The sequence below is a fragment of the Diaporthe amygdali genome, assembly GCF_026229845.1.
Source record: "Diaporthe amygdali strain CAA958 chromosome Unknown NODE_54_length_279735_cov_64_132730, whole genome shotgun sequence".
In the NCBI taxonomy this organism is placed as follows: domain Eukaryota; kingdom Fungi; phylum Ascomycota; class Sordariomycetes; order Diaporthales; family Diaporthaceae; genus Diaporthe; species Diaporthe amygdali.
The window spans coordinates 240,778-257,225 of record NW_026517074.1 but is presented as its reverse complement, the minus strand read 5'-3'; the positions used below and the strand labels follow the sequence as shown (position 1 = coordinate 257,225).

The following is a 16,448-nucleotide window of genomic DNA, read 5'->3' as shown; positions in this document are numbered from 1 at the left end:
ACCCGGCTCTCGCCAAAGCAAATGTCCGGCATTCGTTCCATGCCAAGGCAGCACCATATCAAACGTGATTCTTCTTCCCCCGTCCGACGTGGTTGTGTCGCTGCTAAGATGGCAAATAACGGCTTCGCATGGCTTTCTCGCTCAATTTTCGCTCAAAGTAATGGATGCTGTGTAACGATATATCAACTTGATTGCCACCCTACGATTACTGCCTCTGTTCGTCTTCCAATCGAACGCAGACGTGGTTTTAGCCCTGCAGCCGCTACAATTATAACTCCTGCTTAGGTAAAAGCGGGGTTTGCCTGGCTCTCCTGTGCAGGACAGTAGTCGCTGTGTAAGGCTGTCATAGTCTGGGTTTGACAAAACCACGCGATCTCTCTGGGACTGCGTCGACTTTTACCTTGATTCGCGGATCATACTTAATTTTTTGTTCCTCAACATAAGAAACAGTGGCTTCTAGTTTGACCCTTTGTCAACGGCATGGATCTCCTGGTTTGCGCAGTGCTTCCGGCTGTCCAGCTATTCGCCGTCGACAAAATTTGGCCGGAAGGATTGCGACAAAACTCACTCCCTGCTCTGCATATCGCTATTCTCACTTTCTTGGCACAGTACCTGACACTGAAGTTTTATCGTATTTTCCTGTACCATAGATACTTCTCACCCCTGCGTCATGTACCTGGCCCTACAGTGAGTCACCATGGTTACTGAGGAGAAGATTCATTCGTATGGTCTGACTTGAACCAAGAACAACAACCCCTTCTTCGGCCAGGGCCTCAATCTCATTCGCGCCGAGACTCCTTCTTCCCTGTATGTCGAGTGGATGAAGGAACACCCTGATGCCCCATTTATCCGCTATCTTGGCTTTCTCAATACAGAGGTCCTCGTGCCGAACAGTCTTGCCGCGTTCAAGAGTGTGCTTCACGACAATTGCTATGAATTCGTCAAGCCGCAGTGGTTCATCCAGGTAGTGAAAGAAGCTGCGGGTCATGGACTTATTCTCATGGAGGGCAAGGAGCATCGCGCTCATCGAAGAATGCTCACGAACTCTTTCTCCCTGAAGAGCATCCGCAAGCTCGAACCTGTATTCAAGGGAAAAGCTCAGGACATCTGCCGATACTTTGAGCAGCAGATCTCGGATCATGACGGGAAGACTGGGACATTCGACTGCATACATACCTTCATGAAGGCAATTCTAGACGTTATGGGAACAGTCGTTCTGGGCGTTGATCTTGACTACGTCAAATCTGGGGCCGAGGGCGATGATAACCTCAGGACAGGAAAGTCCTTCAAAGGCAAACAAGAGTGCAGCTTCCACGAGGCCTACGACGTCTTCTTCGCGCCGGACACAATGGGAAAGATAATGATGTTAGTGAATGCCCACATACCCGTGCGGTGGCTCCCTATCGAGACAAATCGCACATTCATGTTCGCCATGGACTGGCTGAACGATGTGCTCCGGACACTTATCCAAACGAGATATCGCGAAGTTGCGGACGCCAAAGCCGCTGGAACACACGAAATGAACAGCTCGCGCGACCTGGTCACATTCATCGTGGAGGAGAGCGGCCCTGGCGGCGCGACTGAGGGGATGGGCGAAGACGAGTTCCTCGGCCACCTCTTGGAGATCATGGCTGCAGGGCACGACACGTCTGCGAACATGCTGTCTTGGAGCTGCTACATAATGGCGACCAGGCAGGATATACAAGATCGGCTCCGTGCAGAGCTCGCTACCACCTCGCCCGATGCCTCGTTCGCGGAGCTGGATAAGTTACCCTACCTTGAGAACTTCGTCAAGGAGTCATTGAGAGTCTACTGTCCAGGTATGAGTATCCCGATGAGATATTCCACTCGTGTGATGTTGAGAAGCTAATTGTGGTCACAGCAACCACATATCATCGCGCAGCCAGCGAGGATGTCGTTGCCGAGGGCATAGCAATTCCAAAGGGCACTCTCCTCGACATCTGCCCATCAGTCACCCTCTTCAACCCAACAATTTGGGGAGAAGACGTCGACGAGGTGGACCCAACCCGTTGGGAGCGTCTGAAAGGCGATCAGCAGAACCCTTACGCATTTTCGGCATTCTCCAGCGGCCCCAGAATCTGCATTGGCCGCCTGTTCGCGCTGTTTGAGATCAAGATCATTTTGGCTGAGGTGGTGCGGAATTATCGCCTCCTTAGCGTCGAGAAACCGTTCAAGGTGGAAAATCCCAGCTTCACTTTACGGCCGGCAGGTATGGAGGTTCGACTAGAGAAAGTTTGAAAGTATCGACAGTCGTTTACCAGACATAGACGTACTTGATGATCACTGACGTGCCCTGGCTGGTCAACTTACTATGAGAATGGAAACGTCATCGCCGTAAAATACTATGTAGGATAGGACAACTTTTTTTTATCTATGCGCCAGTCACCAAACCCATTACCTTCCACACCCATTTTCCCAATAAGGGAAGCAATAATACAGATTGAAACATTCCTCAACTAGACCATTTCGAAAGGATTCCCCACCCCCCAAATCTTCCCTCTCCTTCAGATCATGCATCACAAATATTGTCTGACTATGATTTCAGCACATTGGGCACGAAGTGATCTTAGAATTTCACAGTGACTCACCTCATCATCCGTTGCCTTTTTGTGCACGAATGGGCATTTACACCAGATCCACGTCCATGTTGAGATCTATGCAGAACCTAGACGCTTAAACCGTGGCCTTGCGCTTCTTACTCGTCCTCGGACTCATGGCACAGCTGTTACACACGACATTCAGTCTGTCGGGTAGGGGGTAGTTCCTGAAGAATCTTCGTCAGTCTTTGTCGCGCAACTAACAAATCACCAGGGGTCAATGTTGACTTGCTCCCAGGCGCTCGTCGGATCGAGCATTTGTTCCCTTCGCACCCTCTGAAAACTCCCCTTGCCATCTTCAGCAAGATGCCGCTTTATACGATTGGCCACCGTGTCCCCCTTGGGATCGTCGTGACTCCATTGGACTTTCTCCTTCAAGGTTGGGTCGGAAAGCATGCATGCGGCTTGGCCGGCCTGAATGACAGATTCAACCGGAGTGTCAGCTGACTTGGGGCAATTGCAAATTCTTCGTAGGTAGAAAGCACGTACCACTATGGCTGCCGAGAAGGTTGTCCCGCTTTGCAATGTATTGTGCTCGACCGACATATCCGGCAGCAGTAAGTCTTTGCCCCTGAAGTGCAGAGGCTGCTTAGATTTGATTGTTCATGGTACGTTCAGGCCATTGGAATGAAAGTGCTCTGCAACGAAGAGCCAGACTCGGACTCGGGGTACTTACATTGCGTAACATGTGATCGGAACGCTGTTCGATGCCGGCGAGGTAAGCCTTGCAAGCTGTCCTTGACTACCCCACCATCGAGTCAACCATGCGATGTCGCCGTTTGGGGGCTGGCTGGCTCCTTGTGACTTTCTGTCCAGGTGTCTTACCTCGTTACTGCGCCCACGATAACCAGAGGTGAGGCATCGCGCTGGGATAATATGTTTGGCATGAAATCCCCAGTCTCTCCCGGCGGATCTCGCTTCCCTTCGTTTCCAGCCGCCACCGAGACCAGGACTCCTCCAATCCTGTCGATATCCTCGAGAGATCGGTCGACTTGACCACACCATTCTTGGAAGTTTTGCTCCGCTCCAAGGCCGTCCGTTCTCATGTCCTGGATGTCCCAGACTACAAGTTAAGAATGGAACTTGTTAGTAATTAAGACAACCACGACAGGGCCTGAAAGCTGCCACGCAAGGGAGCAATCATGCATTTACTCACGAGTATCTATAACAACCACGGTCTTTCCGGGAGGCAAGCTTTGGTCCTTCAGCTTATCCACAACGTGTTTTAAAGCGACGATAAGTGACAGTGCACAGATGTCTTCTTCGACCACTTCGTCTTCCTCGTTCAGAACCGCTCCGCCCGCCTTGATGAGGTACAATCCCGCGTGGCGTGCGACTCCGGTCCTCATTCCGCCAGCAAGAATGGCAGTCTGAGTGCCGTGACCCTCGGGAACGCCCTCAAATGGCTCGCCGTAGTCAAGTTCGTCGTCCGGCGGCCAGTGCAGGCCGGCCTCGACCTCATCTTCGTCGAGTTCACGATTTCTGACATGCTCCGGGACTTTCCATACCACCAGCGGTCGTGTCTCATTGGGTCTACCGAACTCCTGATGTCGAGCATGTTAGCCTATTCGTGCAGCAAAGTCACACCCCACCCAACGTCTGTCCGATGGCCTGTGTGTTTGGCCAAACCGAGTTACCTTGACTCACTTTTGGGAACTGCTCCCAATTATAGCCTGTATTTATTATGACAATCCATGTACCCTGGCCCAGGGCCCCTTCGCGATACGAGTACACTCCGGTATTGGGGTTGTCGTGATCCTTGGGCGAGGAGAGCAAACTAAGATGCAGGCGATCCAAGGCGTCCTCAGTCAAAATTGTAGTCATTTTCTCAGTAGGCTACTTCACGAATGCATCGCATTTCCAGGTCAAAGCATATTCATTGAGCAGCATAATAAAGAGCCTCACAATGCCCAGAGAATGGAATGTGACGTCATTCTCATTCATACAGTGCAAACCCGCCCGACTTGGCCTGATTGCTTGGCGTCTGGCCCATAGAGTGCGCAGTTTGAGTGCCGTCGTGATTCAGCAATTTGCACGTCAGATTGTCGTTTAAGTTCGAAGCACATCCTTTTCCTGGAACATCTTCCTTGTTTAGGTGTCGCTCAAGCAACCGCCGTGGCCGGGAAGTTACCCCTAATATTCAGTGCTCCGGCCGATGTGATAGGTGAAGAACTCATTCGCCTGAAATCCCGCTGACTCCAGAAGTCTTCTGGGCTCTCACTGGCTGCAACAGGTGCTATTTTGCGGGCTCTGTTCCTGCTCAACAGTCTCATGTCTTTCTCGAGAAGTCCCTTGATAATATTTCACAATCACGAATACAGGCTTGAAGCAAGGGCCCACCAGAGACAGGTCCAGATTGATTGGAAAGGGAAAAGGCACCCCATGCCCAAAATATCATGTGCAGCCGTGTGGACCAATCCTGTTATGCATGGTGCCATCAAGTTCTCATTTTATCATCACAAGTCGTCACTCTGACCCTTATTCAGGATTTATTAAATGAATGAGCTGCTCGTTATGGACATACAGTTTGCCCGTGGTTGAAGGTGGAACGTGAAAAGCTCCCTGCTAAGGTCGTGAAAACATCGCTAGCAAAGCGATGTTGCACTGAGGCAACGCGTGGCATCTTGGAATGGGCCTCACGCTGCGAAGATTCGACTTTCCCGGCTCCCTGAAAAACACCCCCACGCCCACCACCAGAGCCCGCGCCATAATATATTGCGCAGGCGCGTGTTCCGCGAAAATTAATTAGGAAAGTGCAAGTTGACGTCTAACACGGAGAATGGCGCATTTAATCGTCCGGATACTGGTCCCGAATGTTGCTCACGAACTTGTTCTCATGGTCATCCCAACGCTTGAAGTACCGGCCAGCTAGCTGCAGTAGCGCCTCTGTAGGCTGCTGCTTGAGGATTTGTATGTTTTCCTCGGCGACATAGCGGTGACTTTTGTCTTCAGCTATGATGTTGTAAAAGGGTTGATGTCGACCACGAGGCAGATTGTCAACTTGCATCCTCTCAATCCATCCGGAACCCGCCTCGCACTGCGCATCCCAGCCGACGATGAACCCCTTGTAGCTGTAGTGGCGATGTTCAAAATAGTGGCCAATTCGATACTGGACGCCGGCACCCTGTGCACCCCGGAGTTTCTGTTCTTTCGGCTCAGAGTCGTCTTCTATGATGCTATCAATGAACTCGACCATCCGTTGATACTCCGGGGCACCTTGTAGCATCGGCAAAATCAAATTCTGAATAATGGCAAAGTCCTCTGGGAACTGGTTATGGAATTGCTGTAGGAGCACCTGGAGGAACTCCCTTCGTTGCGGAGCCAGGCCGGCGTCGCTGTCGACAAGTAAAGACATAGCCCAGAAGGCGCCGTATTGAGCTGTTGCGGGATCCGGAGCGTAAGGATGCTCATGCGGGGGAGTATCACCTCCTTCATGGTGCAAGCGGGCGTTGTTGACAGACACCAGGATGTTGCGGGAAGCACGGATCAAGGTATCTCGGCCATCAGCAGGCCCAAGCTGCTGGTCATGATTACCTGCAGGTATGCCTGTCTGCAACAGGCGGAGGCGAAGTTGATCCTCGTGGAGCTGATGGGGTTGTTGCCACGTGTCGACGTGCAAGAATTCTGGGCCAGTATCTGTCGACTTGGGTTGCCCGTCGAGTGTCTGATCAGGCGGAGCCTGAACGACTGCATGAACATGTCTTGGGAAGTTGGATGGGGTCGCGATAACACCTAGTCTTCGAGCAACTGCACAGTAGATTGCCACGGATTGCAGGGGCAGAGACGCATGGATGGGCGAAAGCAGAGCTAGAGTAATGAAGTTGTTTCTCAGTGCGTGATAATTGGCCTCGTCAGGTTGCAGCGCAGGCATCCCGACAAGGCCGTCCGACCATAAGAAACCTGCAATCAATAGCGCCTTCTGCCGGACAGTCTTGTCATCGAAATCGGCATCTTGATCTCGAATAGATTGGGCAATGCTGTCAAAACGCCTCTCGACGGTCGAAAAGTCACCCAGACCGTTCCCGAGCACGAACATGTCGAAAGCACACAAAGCCTCCTCGGTAGTGATCTCGTCGCCGAGCTGAAATCTTCTCCACACCTCGACGGCCCTCGATCGATGCATCATCCGAAGAATGGCATCTGCGTGCCACCGTCTGGCCAAGACATCCTCGGCCTCATCAGGTGTCCGATTCCTCAGGTTGAGCACAAGGTCCTGGACGTTGAGGCCTTTCTCGGCGATCTCATGCATCCGGTGTAGCCTCTTCTGTTGTGTCGAGACTAGGTCCTGGAAAAGAAGCGCTGCCGCGAGGTCGTCATTCACGCGTTGGAGAAAGAGCTGTCGCCAATCGGTCTGGAGGGGCGGCTGGGTGAGCTTGGCCGGAAGCTCATACTGAGGATCCCAGTGTCGCCATGTTGTGATGCAGTGCTGGCGCCAGACCGGGCTGGTGCAGACGACCTTGCGAAGACGTCGGCAGGTCAGACCGAATGCTGCGGTGTCGGCTGCAGCGGGAATGTAGCAGACGATGGCGCCCAGGAGCTCGTCTGGGAGCTCAAGCAGTCGCGACAAGTCGTCCATCTCGCCTATCGACGAACGGGATTCAGGACCGTGGCAATTCTGACAGGTGTGACCTGGGAATGCGCCCTACATGCTGTCGTCGCAATGAGATGCGGTGATGGTTGATGACGTTTGGGTTTCAAACCGGCACAGCGAATGGTGTGTCAGTGAGCAAACGCTAGCTTTTTCGGGTAGTGTCTCACCGATAAATTCTTCAGCGCCCTATTCGGGCAACTCCAAATCCACAGCAGAGCTGTTTTTCATGGCATCGCGACATCGACCGTCTGTCTCTTCTTGCGGGACATGAGGCTCTGTCCCTGAGAGTAGACAGATCATAAATCGATAGAATTGCCAAAACTGCCACAGAACACCTTTGTTGAGTGATGAGCCCTAAATCCTTCACATCCTGGTGCCTAAGGCCCTTGATAGCTGCTCCGTGCCTCCTGAGTTCTACAAACAGTACAAATTTTGATCCCATGGACAACAAAGCCATTCTCATAGAAAGAATTAATCACTCCAATACTAACAAGGGAATTTTTTACGTCGTTAATGGCACTGACGAGTGAAACTCACTGACACTGGGTAAAACGAGCATTCTAAGTCTACCCCATTTAATCACATGCTTGGAACTAGACCAATGAGGGTACTGGAGCAAATTGGATGGTGGTTGATCGAGTTGAATAAATACAGTCAGAGAGGAACGAGAAGCACTAGGATGTTTATGTTACACTTCTTTCCTTCTAGTCCTTATCTCTCCTTCTGATCCTTTCCCTCAAAGCACCAACATGAAGCTTGAGCTCATGGCTCCGTGCAAATAACTTAGGAAATCATTGTGGTCTCCTTGTTGGCGCTGTTCATGTTCTTGCTCGGGCTGCAGATGGGCTACGTCCACCACAATCGAGGTTCCTGCAATTGGACGAAGCAGCGATTCCCTTCCCAATGTTTCCAGGGCACCAACAGGGGTACATTCCAAGATCTCTCATTGCCCGTGTGCAACTATTAGAGGTTGGGCCCTTGATATGCTTCAACAGGGTGGATGCTGCAAGCTGTAGGAGCCCCTGAGGCTCGTCTCCAGCTGCATCCCTGAAGATCATGCTGACAACGGACGGGAGGTGCTTCTGTGCGGCGGATTCGGGGCAAAGTCGATGAAGGGTCTGCTCATCAATTGTTCCGCGGATATGCTCCAGATATTGGAAACATATCCTGTGCAACTGAAAATAGTCGAAAGCCATCAGCCGGTTTTCATTATACACAATATTGCTCAAGCCATAGATGAGCTCATGTATCGGCATGTTGTCAGGAGCTGGCTTTGCAGAGGGATCTGCCTGGCCAGGAGCTTCCAATAGAATTTTGCCATCCTCTTTCATTACGAAGCGGCGACCGGTTTCTTCAATCATCTGCTGGAGATCGCAGACCGTCAAGCCCCGAAGAGCAGTCTTCCAGTAGAGATTCATGAACTGCATCGCAAATTCGCCCTTGTGCTTCAGTGTTCCTCTCTCGGTCTTCTTATTCTTGCCCCTCTTTGAGGCCGATTTACGTGTTGTAAATCCTGATTTCAGGCTGAGGTTCTGAAGGTACCCCCGGGGTGTGGTCGGAGTGTCGCCGACAAAAAAGGTGTCAAGGCCTTGCTGCAGGACAAAAAGTCAGCCATCAAAATAGTGGAGGCGGAATTGCATAACAAAGAGTGGCAAAATGGAACAGTGAAAGGTATCGCCTGTTTCAAGATCCGCATGCTGACATTAGGTTTCGACAAGGCCCGACATGGACCTCTGTATAGAAATCTTCTGGCTCGGTGAATGGAAAAAATGACTTTTTGGGGCTACTTACCAAGGTCATAAGAGTCTCAATATCTCTCCATGTTTGATTCGGGCCCAGCACTCCTTCTTGTTTGAGTGCGTGGTAGAGCTGGAACGACTGATGAACGTAGCCAAAGGCACTGGCAAATTTGACACCAATATTTTGGAATTGGGCCCTCATGTAGTACGCCCACAGGCCACAATAGAGTGGATGGCGTCGTAGAAACTGATTGGGCTTGATGGACCACCCCCTCCTTGTTTTGCAAGGAGCAGTTGGGTCCGAGCCCCATCCTGATGACTCCTGGATCAACTGCTTGACCAGACCCTTCACAGCAGGCCAACCCTCGACGAGGTGAACATCACCTGGAGACTCGAGCGCTTTTGCGAGACTGGATCTGATCCTCTCACTCGTAAGCATCAGCTCATGCCAGGGTAGATCCAAGCTTCCCCGCAGCTCCACAAGTGTGTCAAGATATGTCCGGGCCGCGAAACACAGCCAAAGGGGTACTTTATTCGTCTTGTGCATGACTCTGACTCCATGGGCGAACTCGTCATTTAGAACCTCTTTTCCAGAGGCCATGGAAAGAATACTCATGTCTGGAAGAACCTCCGCAAGCGCCGAATAGTCTTGATTGTACCTCTCCCGATTTGTGGCGGATTCCATGTCCATGTCCTCATCGTACCATCCATGAGAACCGTCGTAGACCTTGATGGTGCTGAGTGAGCTGGATCTTCTGTAATCATCCAGCATTCGGCACATAAGGCACAGCTCCATGAGAGGTTTCTCATTATCGTAGGCAACGAATTTGATATCGTCTGTGCACCGTTCACGAGGACTGAGTTCGTCGGCCAGCACCGCGCAGCCTGCTCTAAACATCACTTCCGCAAAGAAAAGCACGCCCCCGAACTTCTCAATCTGTGGTGCAAGCTTTTCTTCCCTCTCCCGGTAGACTGCAATAGCCGCGGTGGTACTGACGGCAATACCGTCAAGAGGAAATTCTCCAAGTTTATAGCTTTGCCAGAAGCACCGAATTGTCTTACGCAGATATTGACCAAGATGCATGAGTGCGACAAAAGCTAGGAAGGCATCGCTCATGCTGTCTTCAAGCTTGATCTCATACTTCTCGTCGGACTGAAGAGGCACGGCTGAGTCAGGTGGGTCAGGAATGTCTTGCTTTGTTTCATAAAAATTGAGCACGTCGAAGAGGTTTCCCGTAGTGTTCCTCTCATCATTCGCTCCCGTCGAGCCTGCGATTGCAGCTTCCGTGGTATCTTGGACGACTGACGGTCGATCGAGTGTGTCCACTTGCATGTTCGGCTTGAGGATATCGCGGACTTTCTCCAGAACGCCAAGGAAATGGCTGTGACTAGCATCGGATATCTCGTCGACTTGCTCGGACTTCTCTCCCAGAATACGGGAGAATGTGGCTCGTACCTTAATGACGCGGTTGAGCGTGATGCTGAGAAACAAGGGAACCTGAATCGCAGGGTCCGCATTTGCAATGAATGTAGCTAGAGAAATGAATTCTCTTATGGCCAGTGCGTGAGTTGGTTTGTTCGCACTTGAAGTTGCATGTTGGCTGGTAGCTTTTGTGACCGTCTTGGCTTCCTTCCTTGCCTTGCCCGTAAGCCGTCCACCAGCATGGGGCACATTCTCTTGGTGGAGGGCAGCTCCATAGCCGTTGGTTTTGGCCGTATTGGCTAGCCATGTTGCAATGGCATTAGTGTCGCGCTTGTACATCTGATAAACATCACTTAATGACTCTGGGACCATGTTGACAGTTGGCTTGTAGAATCGATGGGGTTGGCTGCTGATATTGCGAAGTGGATTGTTATTATGCTGTCCACGACGACTTTGAAAGATGGGGAAGGTTAGAAATGGAGCTGAGTTGCGTGTCGCAGTACCTTCTTATAGAATTGAAGTCTTGCAAGGGTGAATAAAACGAATAATAAGCAGATCAAACGAAAGTGAATACCGTTTCGAGTCACAGCCAGCTAGCCAGAGTGACATGGAGTATCCGCCATGCACGCCATCATCTAGGTAGGCTCTAACTTCACAGGTGAAACCTTTACTATGAGGTGCAATTCGGCCATGTTAATTGCTGGTGCTCGGATTTGGCAGTAACATATAATTGAAAACTGAGAAAGCGGAGGGATCTTGGAAGTATTCATCTGGCAATGGGTAGTCAACAAGATTGAAATGTCTAATACTGAGCACTTACAACTCAATCATGAGACCAGGTTGAGAGGTCTCGGGACTGGGAAACCTTTATATTGTTTTTGAGCCATTTGTTTCAGCAACTTGGGTAATCGATGTGTGACTGTCTCCCATGACACGAAAACTTTATGATGATGACTATCTCCTGGGTTGGTTTCAGTGTTATTGTGTAAAGCTGTGCAGCAAACGCAAATGTAGACACTGGCATGCTCTGAATTTCACCATCACATCTCCTCAAACGCGTTTTCCCATCCATTTGACGACCGGGCCCAAAGCTGAACTTGTCATCTACAGTGAGTTCAGTCTAATTATCCATCAGACCTGACTGCGTTGCTGGGTCAAGTGTCAAACTAAATACGTAGTGCTCGACTCTAATTGTTTGCTGGGGATTGAGTCAAGGGTTTTTGAACAATGCAATGATGATGGCCTGTTCTAAGCAAAAGTGTTTCTGGTTTGGCATTACCACTGCCAGATATTCCCAATGTTCATCGCAGGAGGGGCTAGTGTGAGAATTGTGTTGGTCTTCCATCCTATGTTGACTGCACGGAATAATGACTGGCTGGACAATTCAGTGGCTGCCTATCGTATCCCTAGACACCCCTCACCCCTGCTAGCTGGAACTGCTCCAGCCATCCCCGCTTCACCGTGATCCTATTCTGCAAACAACTTGGAAGAATCAGCCCAGTCGATTAAAGTTCGCATTCTGATTCAGAATAATTTCACCATCGAAATTCCGGACATTTTGATTGAAGATGGCAGACAAAGACCAAGCCGAACATCCACAATCCTCTTCCGATGACCAGCTCCCACCTCCAGAGTCACCACACCCAAGCAGCCTGACCGCAACATGTCACTGCGGTCGCATCAACGTCGAGATGCCCTCTCTGCCCGCCAAGATCAACGAGTGTCGCTGCAGCGTTTGCTACCGCTACGGTGCGCTGTGGGCATACTTTCACCTCGACGACGTCAATGTTATCGTCAACGTCCAGGCATCGCGGCCAGCCCCGAAAGACTCGCCGGCTCGGCGAGAGCCTCTCATTTCGAAGGGGGAGAATGAAGATTCTAACTGTCTGCAATTGTACGTAAGAACTGACGGAGATGGGGACATTGGGTTTCATTTCTGTGGAAATTGCGGCTGCTTGACACACTGGGCGCCAACTGAGCAGGGCCTGGCATTTCTGAAGAAAGAGAAGGAGACGAAGGGAGCTGAAGCGCATGAGCCCAAAGTTGGTGTGAATTGTCGTATGTTGCCGCCAAATGTGCTCGAGGGAGTGGAAAAGAAGACCGGACCGCTGGGCGAGCTTTCTCGATGGGACTGGAAGGAAGCCCAACTGTAATCTTCGAATTGGGCGGACAAGACAGGTTTCGCTGGGCTTCGTGTTTGAACTTTCCATCCACTTCGTTCAATCTGAGTTGCATGACCAAGCAGCCGGTATGCCTACCAGCCTTCGCTACCAAGGCCGAACAAGCGAATTTGATTACCCAGAGAAGAGATTGGCAGAATGATGAAGAGATCTTTCTATTGGTTCCAAGTCTACCAACTGAGAAACTTCTATCCGTGTCTAGGTGATGCATACCCAAGATCTAAGCCATCTGATGCGTCCCGTACCCAGTTATTGCGCCTGTACAAAAGAAATAAGAGTTGTGGGCTTTCGTTGGCAATAATATCTCTCTATGCTCCCTCTTCACATCCCACTGGTTTTAAATACCTGCTCGTAAATGCCGTCTTGGAGCCTCATATCTACAAAATTTGTGCAAGACTACCAGATACAGTTAGCAAGGTCCCGGAAGCAAGAAGCTAATCGTGCAGGTACTTTGGAAGTGACTTACAGTAAGAAAACATCAATCATAAGAATATGGACGGTGTTGTGGCTTCACCGTTAGGACTATAGCTGTGAGTCAGTATGAGATGCTCCGGGATTCGTCCAAGCTGTTGTACTTACGGTGGAAGAGTCAACAGTAGCATCCAGGGTGCCGGCCCAGACGTTGGTGGCATGGATGGCACCAGTGCAGGTGGCAACACTGTCTGAGCCGACAGTGCACTTGGCAGCGAAGGAATCAACGGTGGCCCCGCGGGCCTTGAAGGCCGGAGCCGGGGTCGCGATGGACTGGGCGACGGTGGAGGTCACGGATGCTACCTCGGGAACCGAGAACACGGCAGCAGCCGTGGGTGCAGGCATCGGGGCCGGGGCCGGGGCGGCGACGACAAGGGTGGCAGCGGCGACCAGAGCCAGGACGACGGAAGAAATGCACTGCATCTTGGCTGGTTTGGTTGGTGGTGTGGGATGTGTTTCGGTTGGGTGGTGGCCACGTGGGGGCTGTGCAAGGGTTGCAGATGGCGGATGTCTTGGTGATCGACGTTGGGCTTGAGATCGAACGATGATAGAATGGCTGAAAGGCGGGAAGTGTACTTCGAGGGTAGATGATTGGACGAACTGGTGCTCTCTATGCAGGGTCTTGATGCTTGAGTGTCTGGATGGATGTATTGTCGATCAGGGTCTTGGATCTCGATGATGATGATGGTCCACTGTGGCAAGATGCTTAAGTGGCGATGTCGACCGATCTTATATGTTGAACTTCTGTCTCTTCGTGATACTCTCTGTGAGCGCTTGATATGTTTGGGACCAAATTCGAGTGCTGTTTGACACACGGAAGTTTACCTAGCAGGTCAGCGATTATCCACCTGAGAATCAGCTGCCTGACTGGCAAACACCAATGATATTACGCCTTTACGTGAAGAGAAACCCGTTTGTTGAGACACATGAGAAGTTCAAAATGCCATTCCAGGAAGTGTGGAATTCGTGAATACGCATTGCCTTACGTCGGCTATTTGACGCGCAGTCAGGCCCTGGACAACGTGCACGGCTGGCCGGGTCAGGGACTGGTCGTAATGGGGCGGCCACATGGCATTTTAGCACCCTGCAGATGCCATCAGCGAATCGGAATCACAAATTCATTTTGGAGAGACCTTGGGGTCGGTGCGAACGCCTCGGAGATTTCAAATAGACCCTGCGTCTGCTGCACAGGAGCAGAGGTGTCATCAAGCGCAGAGAGCTAGATCCCACGATGGTCAGCCCGCCAATGATAAGGCAGCGTGCAACCAAAGGATCATGCCAGGTGCTAGTTTGCGCCGGCACGTATGCAAGCAACAGGGCATGTAAGACGGGTTGGAGGGCCAACTTGATGCAAGCTGCACGAAATGGAAGATCGACAGAGGTTCTGCTCTGCTGAGGAAAGTCGCACAAATCAAGCATTCGTCCCTTAGCATCCCGCAATCCCGCCGGCTGGGCAGGCTGGGCAGCTGTGAGATGTCTGATAGAGGGCACTGTCGCGCATGTCTTGGCCAGCTTCCCAGTCACTGATCTATATCACGCTTCTCTCTTGGCTCAGCCCGAAGGCTGAGCGCTAAAGACTCGAGTCGTTCAGCTGGAAATAAGGCGAGTTTAAAGCGATGGGTGTCCTTGTTCTGCACTATCGCAGGATGAGATTGATCCACTTCCCGTACCCAGATAGTCAGCTGGGTACACTAAGCCAGTCAGGCACCAAACTCAAACAGAATCCTCAGCCAAGTCCAGTGCGCCCGAAATGATCAAGCTCGCGGGGGCTAAGGCAGTGTGACCGTCTCAAAGCTTCGCTTTACGCCGAGACAATATTGGTTGTGTCAACAAGCACTTTGCCCGGCTTTGCAACTTTTGCCAGGGATTTGAATGGAGAGAAAGACCTCGCGCTAAACTCAAGCTATTTTTGTAGTTGAATTCTTTCTTTTCTATACTATTCAAGCATCCTCGATACTGGGGAACCTTGCCATGTCTTCCTCCCCGCGAGGTACAGACGTTGGCCCACCTGTCACGGGATCATTCGACACGTAGATATGCTGCTCCACCCAAATACGCCTCTCCTTCAATTTTGGGGTCGACTGTCGAGCCTGCTCATCGGTCACCGATGACTGCCCGGCCGTGACAGGCGGAGCTGAGTCAACAAGCGGGAGTTCTGACTCCCGCCGTTCGAGCTCAGAGGTGTCACTGGGGCCTCCTGCTGCATGTTGCGCAGGATTGAAAACCCCAGGCGACGTGACCGAGACTTGCGTAGAGCATACGCCGGCATACATTGGCATGGGCGGCTGCAGATTGCTCTCCCTCTTCCCGCTGTGACAACTCACCCACGTCGCCGTGGACCCAACCTTCGAGCTCCGCGGCGTCGTCAGGCTAAAGCGAGCCGTGCGCGACGTCTGGTGCCACGCTGCAATCTTACTCGGTAGATAGCGGAGCATGAGGAGTCGTGTGGCTGGAAGGCAGGCAATTATGATACCCACTGTCATCTCGACATTGGACCAAGTAGCTAGCCAGGTCAGGTCCTCTGTAGGGGTGAAAGACGTGTCAGTCCACGTGGCTGCCAGGATTGACAGAGCACTGTCACATAAGGCCCACCTCCGGGTCACTTGGTGAAGGAATGGGAGTGACGTGCTTACTTGTGGGGTTGTGTCCATTGGTCAGAGTAATCATACATTCGAGGCGCAATACGCTGACTATAGTCAAGCTATTCCAGTGCCAAGCTTCTGTCAGCGGGATGTCTGGCAATAAGGAGGGTTAAATAACAAAAGGGTTCGGCAGCCATTTATTATTGCACGATGTGGAACTCACAATATCCCGCATCCAAACATCACGAATGCATCCAATCTCTTTCTGAGCGGGAGGTTTAGCTTCTTGACTTGCCAAAACGGCAATGCCAGCATCCAGAGGTCCAGCGCAATGAAGAGAATTGATTGCGTCCAGGACAGATTGCTGAACTTGAGACATTTCCCTTGGGACTCGCCATGCCACATATTCCAAAAGTAACTTGGTGGTGTACACTGGAAGGCGTAGGCCAAAATGAAAGTGATCATGAGAGCAACGTTGAAGGCCTGTGTTGCCCAGACAATCCGGCGGAATTTCTTGTTCGGGAACAGCCGCAGGTAAATGAAGCATATCGATGCCCTTATCAACGTCATGGTAATGGTGTATATGAAAGCAAAGACATAAAAGATCTTGAGGTGATTTGTAATTTCCTCCGGCGCGAGCGTCCAGATATCACGGCCCATGCCCGCCTGTAATTGCAACTGACGGCCTGTGATGACGCCGATTGTAGCTGCAAAGGCACCAACTATGGTAACGTCATCCCATCCCCAATTGGACAGTTTGAGTACCCGTGTGAGCATCCGCAATATAAAGAATACCGTCTGGATTCCGAAAAGGACGAGGAAAGCGATGGATATGCTGCTCAGA

The 16,448-nt window shown here is 51.3% G+C and overlaps 7 protein-coding genes across 7 annotated transcripts; 2 read left to right on the top strand and 5 right to left on the bottom strand.

The window, feature by feature from the left end:
- Positions 1-480: 480 nt before the first annotated feature.
- Positions 481-2,259, top strand: J7T55_001350 (uncharacterized protein; the record flags this gene model as incomplete). The annotated part of the gene is made up of 3 exons (XM_053135413.1): positions 481-687; positions 746-1,820; positions 1,883-2,259. The coding sequence occupies 3 exons, from the start codon at positions 481-483 to the stop codon at positions 2,257-2,259; spliced, it is 1,659 nt and encodes a 552-aa protein (XP_052986989.1).
- A 566-nt stretch (positions 2,260-2,825) lies between these two features.
- J7T55_001349 (uncharacterized protein) lies at positions 2,826-4,442 on the bottom strand (the record flags this gene model as incomplete). Its single annotated transcript, XM_053135411.1, has 6 exons — positions 2,826-3,032; positions 3,108-3,203; positions 3,295-3,355; positions 3,444-3,681; positions 3,775-4,162; positions 4,266-4,442. 6 exons carry the CDS (start codon positions 4,440-4,442, stop codon positions 2,826-2,828), a joined length of 1,167 nt encoding a protein of 388 aa, XP_052986988.1.
- Positions 4,443-5,406: 964 nt separating this feature from the next.
- J7T55_001348 (uncharacterized protein) lies at positions 5,407-7,194 on the bottom strand (the record flags this gene model as incomplete). The annotated part of the gene is made up of 1 exon (XM_053135410.1): positions 5,407-7,194. One exon carries the CDS (start codon positions 7,192-7,194, stop codon positions 5,407-5,409), a length of 1,788 nt encoding a protein of 595 aa, XP_052986987.1.
- A 798-nt stretch (positions 7,195-7,992) lies between these two features.
- Positions 7,993-10,743, bottom strand: J7T55_001347 (uncharacterized protein; the record flags this gene model as incomplete). Its single annotated transcript, XM_053135409.1, has 3 exons — positions 7,993-8,044; positions 8,140-8,801; positions 9,001-10,743. The coding sequence occupies 3 exons, from the start codon at positions 10,741-10,743 to the stop codon at positions 7,993-7,995; spliced, it is 2,457 nt and encodes an 818-aa protein (XP_052986986.1).
- A 1,196-nt stretch (positions 10,744-11,939) lies between these two features.
- J7T55_001346 (glutathione-dependent formaldehyde-activating gfa) lies at positions 11,940-12,524 on the top strand (the record flags this gene model as incomplete). The annotated part of the gene is made up of 1 exon (XM_053135408.1): positions 11,940-12,524. The coding sequence occupies one exon, from the start codon at positions 11,940-11,942 to the stop codon at positions 12,522-12,524; it is 585 nt and encodes a 194-aa protein (XP_052986985.1).
- A 543-nt stretch (positions 12,525-13,067) lies between these two features.
- On the bottom strand, positions 13,068-13,445 carry J7T55_001345 (uncharacterized protein; the record flags this gene model as incomplete). Its single annotated transcript, XM_053135407.1, has 2 exons — positions 13,068-13,073; positions 13,131-13,445. 2 exons carry the CDS (start codon positions 13,443-13,445, stop codon positions 13,068-13,070), a joined length of 321 nt encoding a protein of 106 aa, XP_052986984.1.
- A 1,517-nt stretch (positions 13,446-14,962) lies between these two features.
- Positions 14,963-16,381, bottom strand: J7T55_001344 (uncharacterized protein; the record flags this gene model as incomplete). Its single annotated transcript, XM_053135406.1, has 3 exons — positions 14,963-15,543; positions 15,656-15,723; positions 15,828-16,381. The coding sequence occupies 3 exons, from the start codon at positions 16,379-16,381 to the stop codon at positions 14,963-14,965; spliced, it is 1,203 nt and encodes a 400-aa protein (XP_052986983.1).
- Positions 16,382-16,448: the final 67 nt, after the last annotated feature.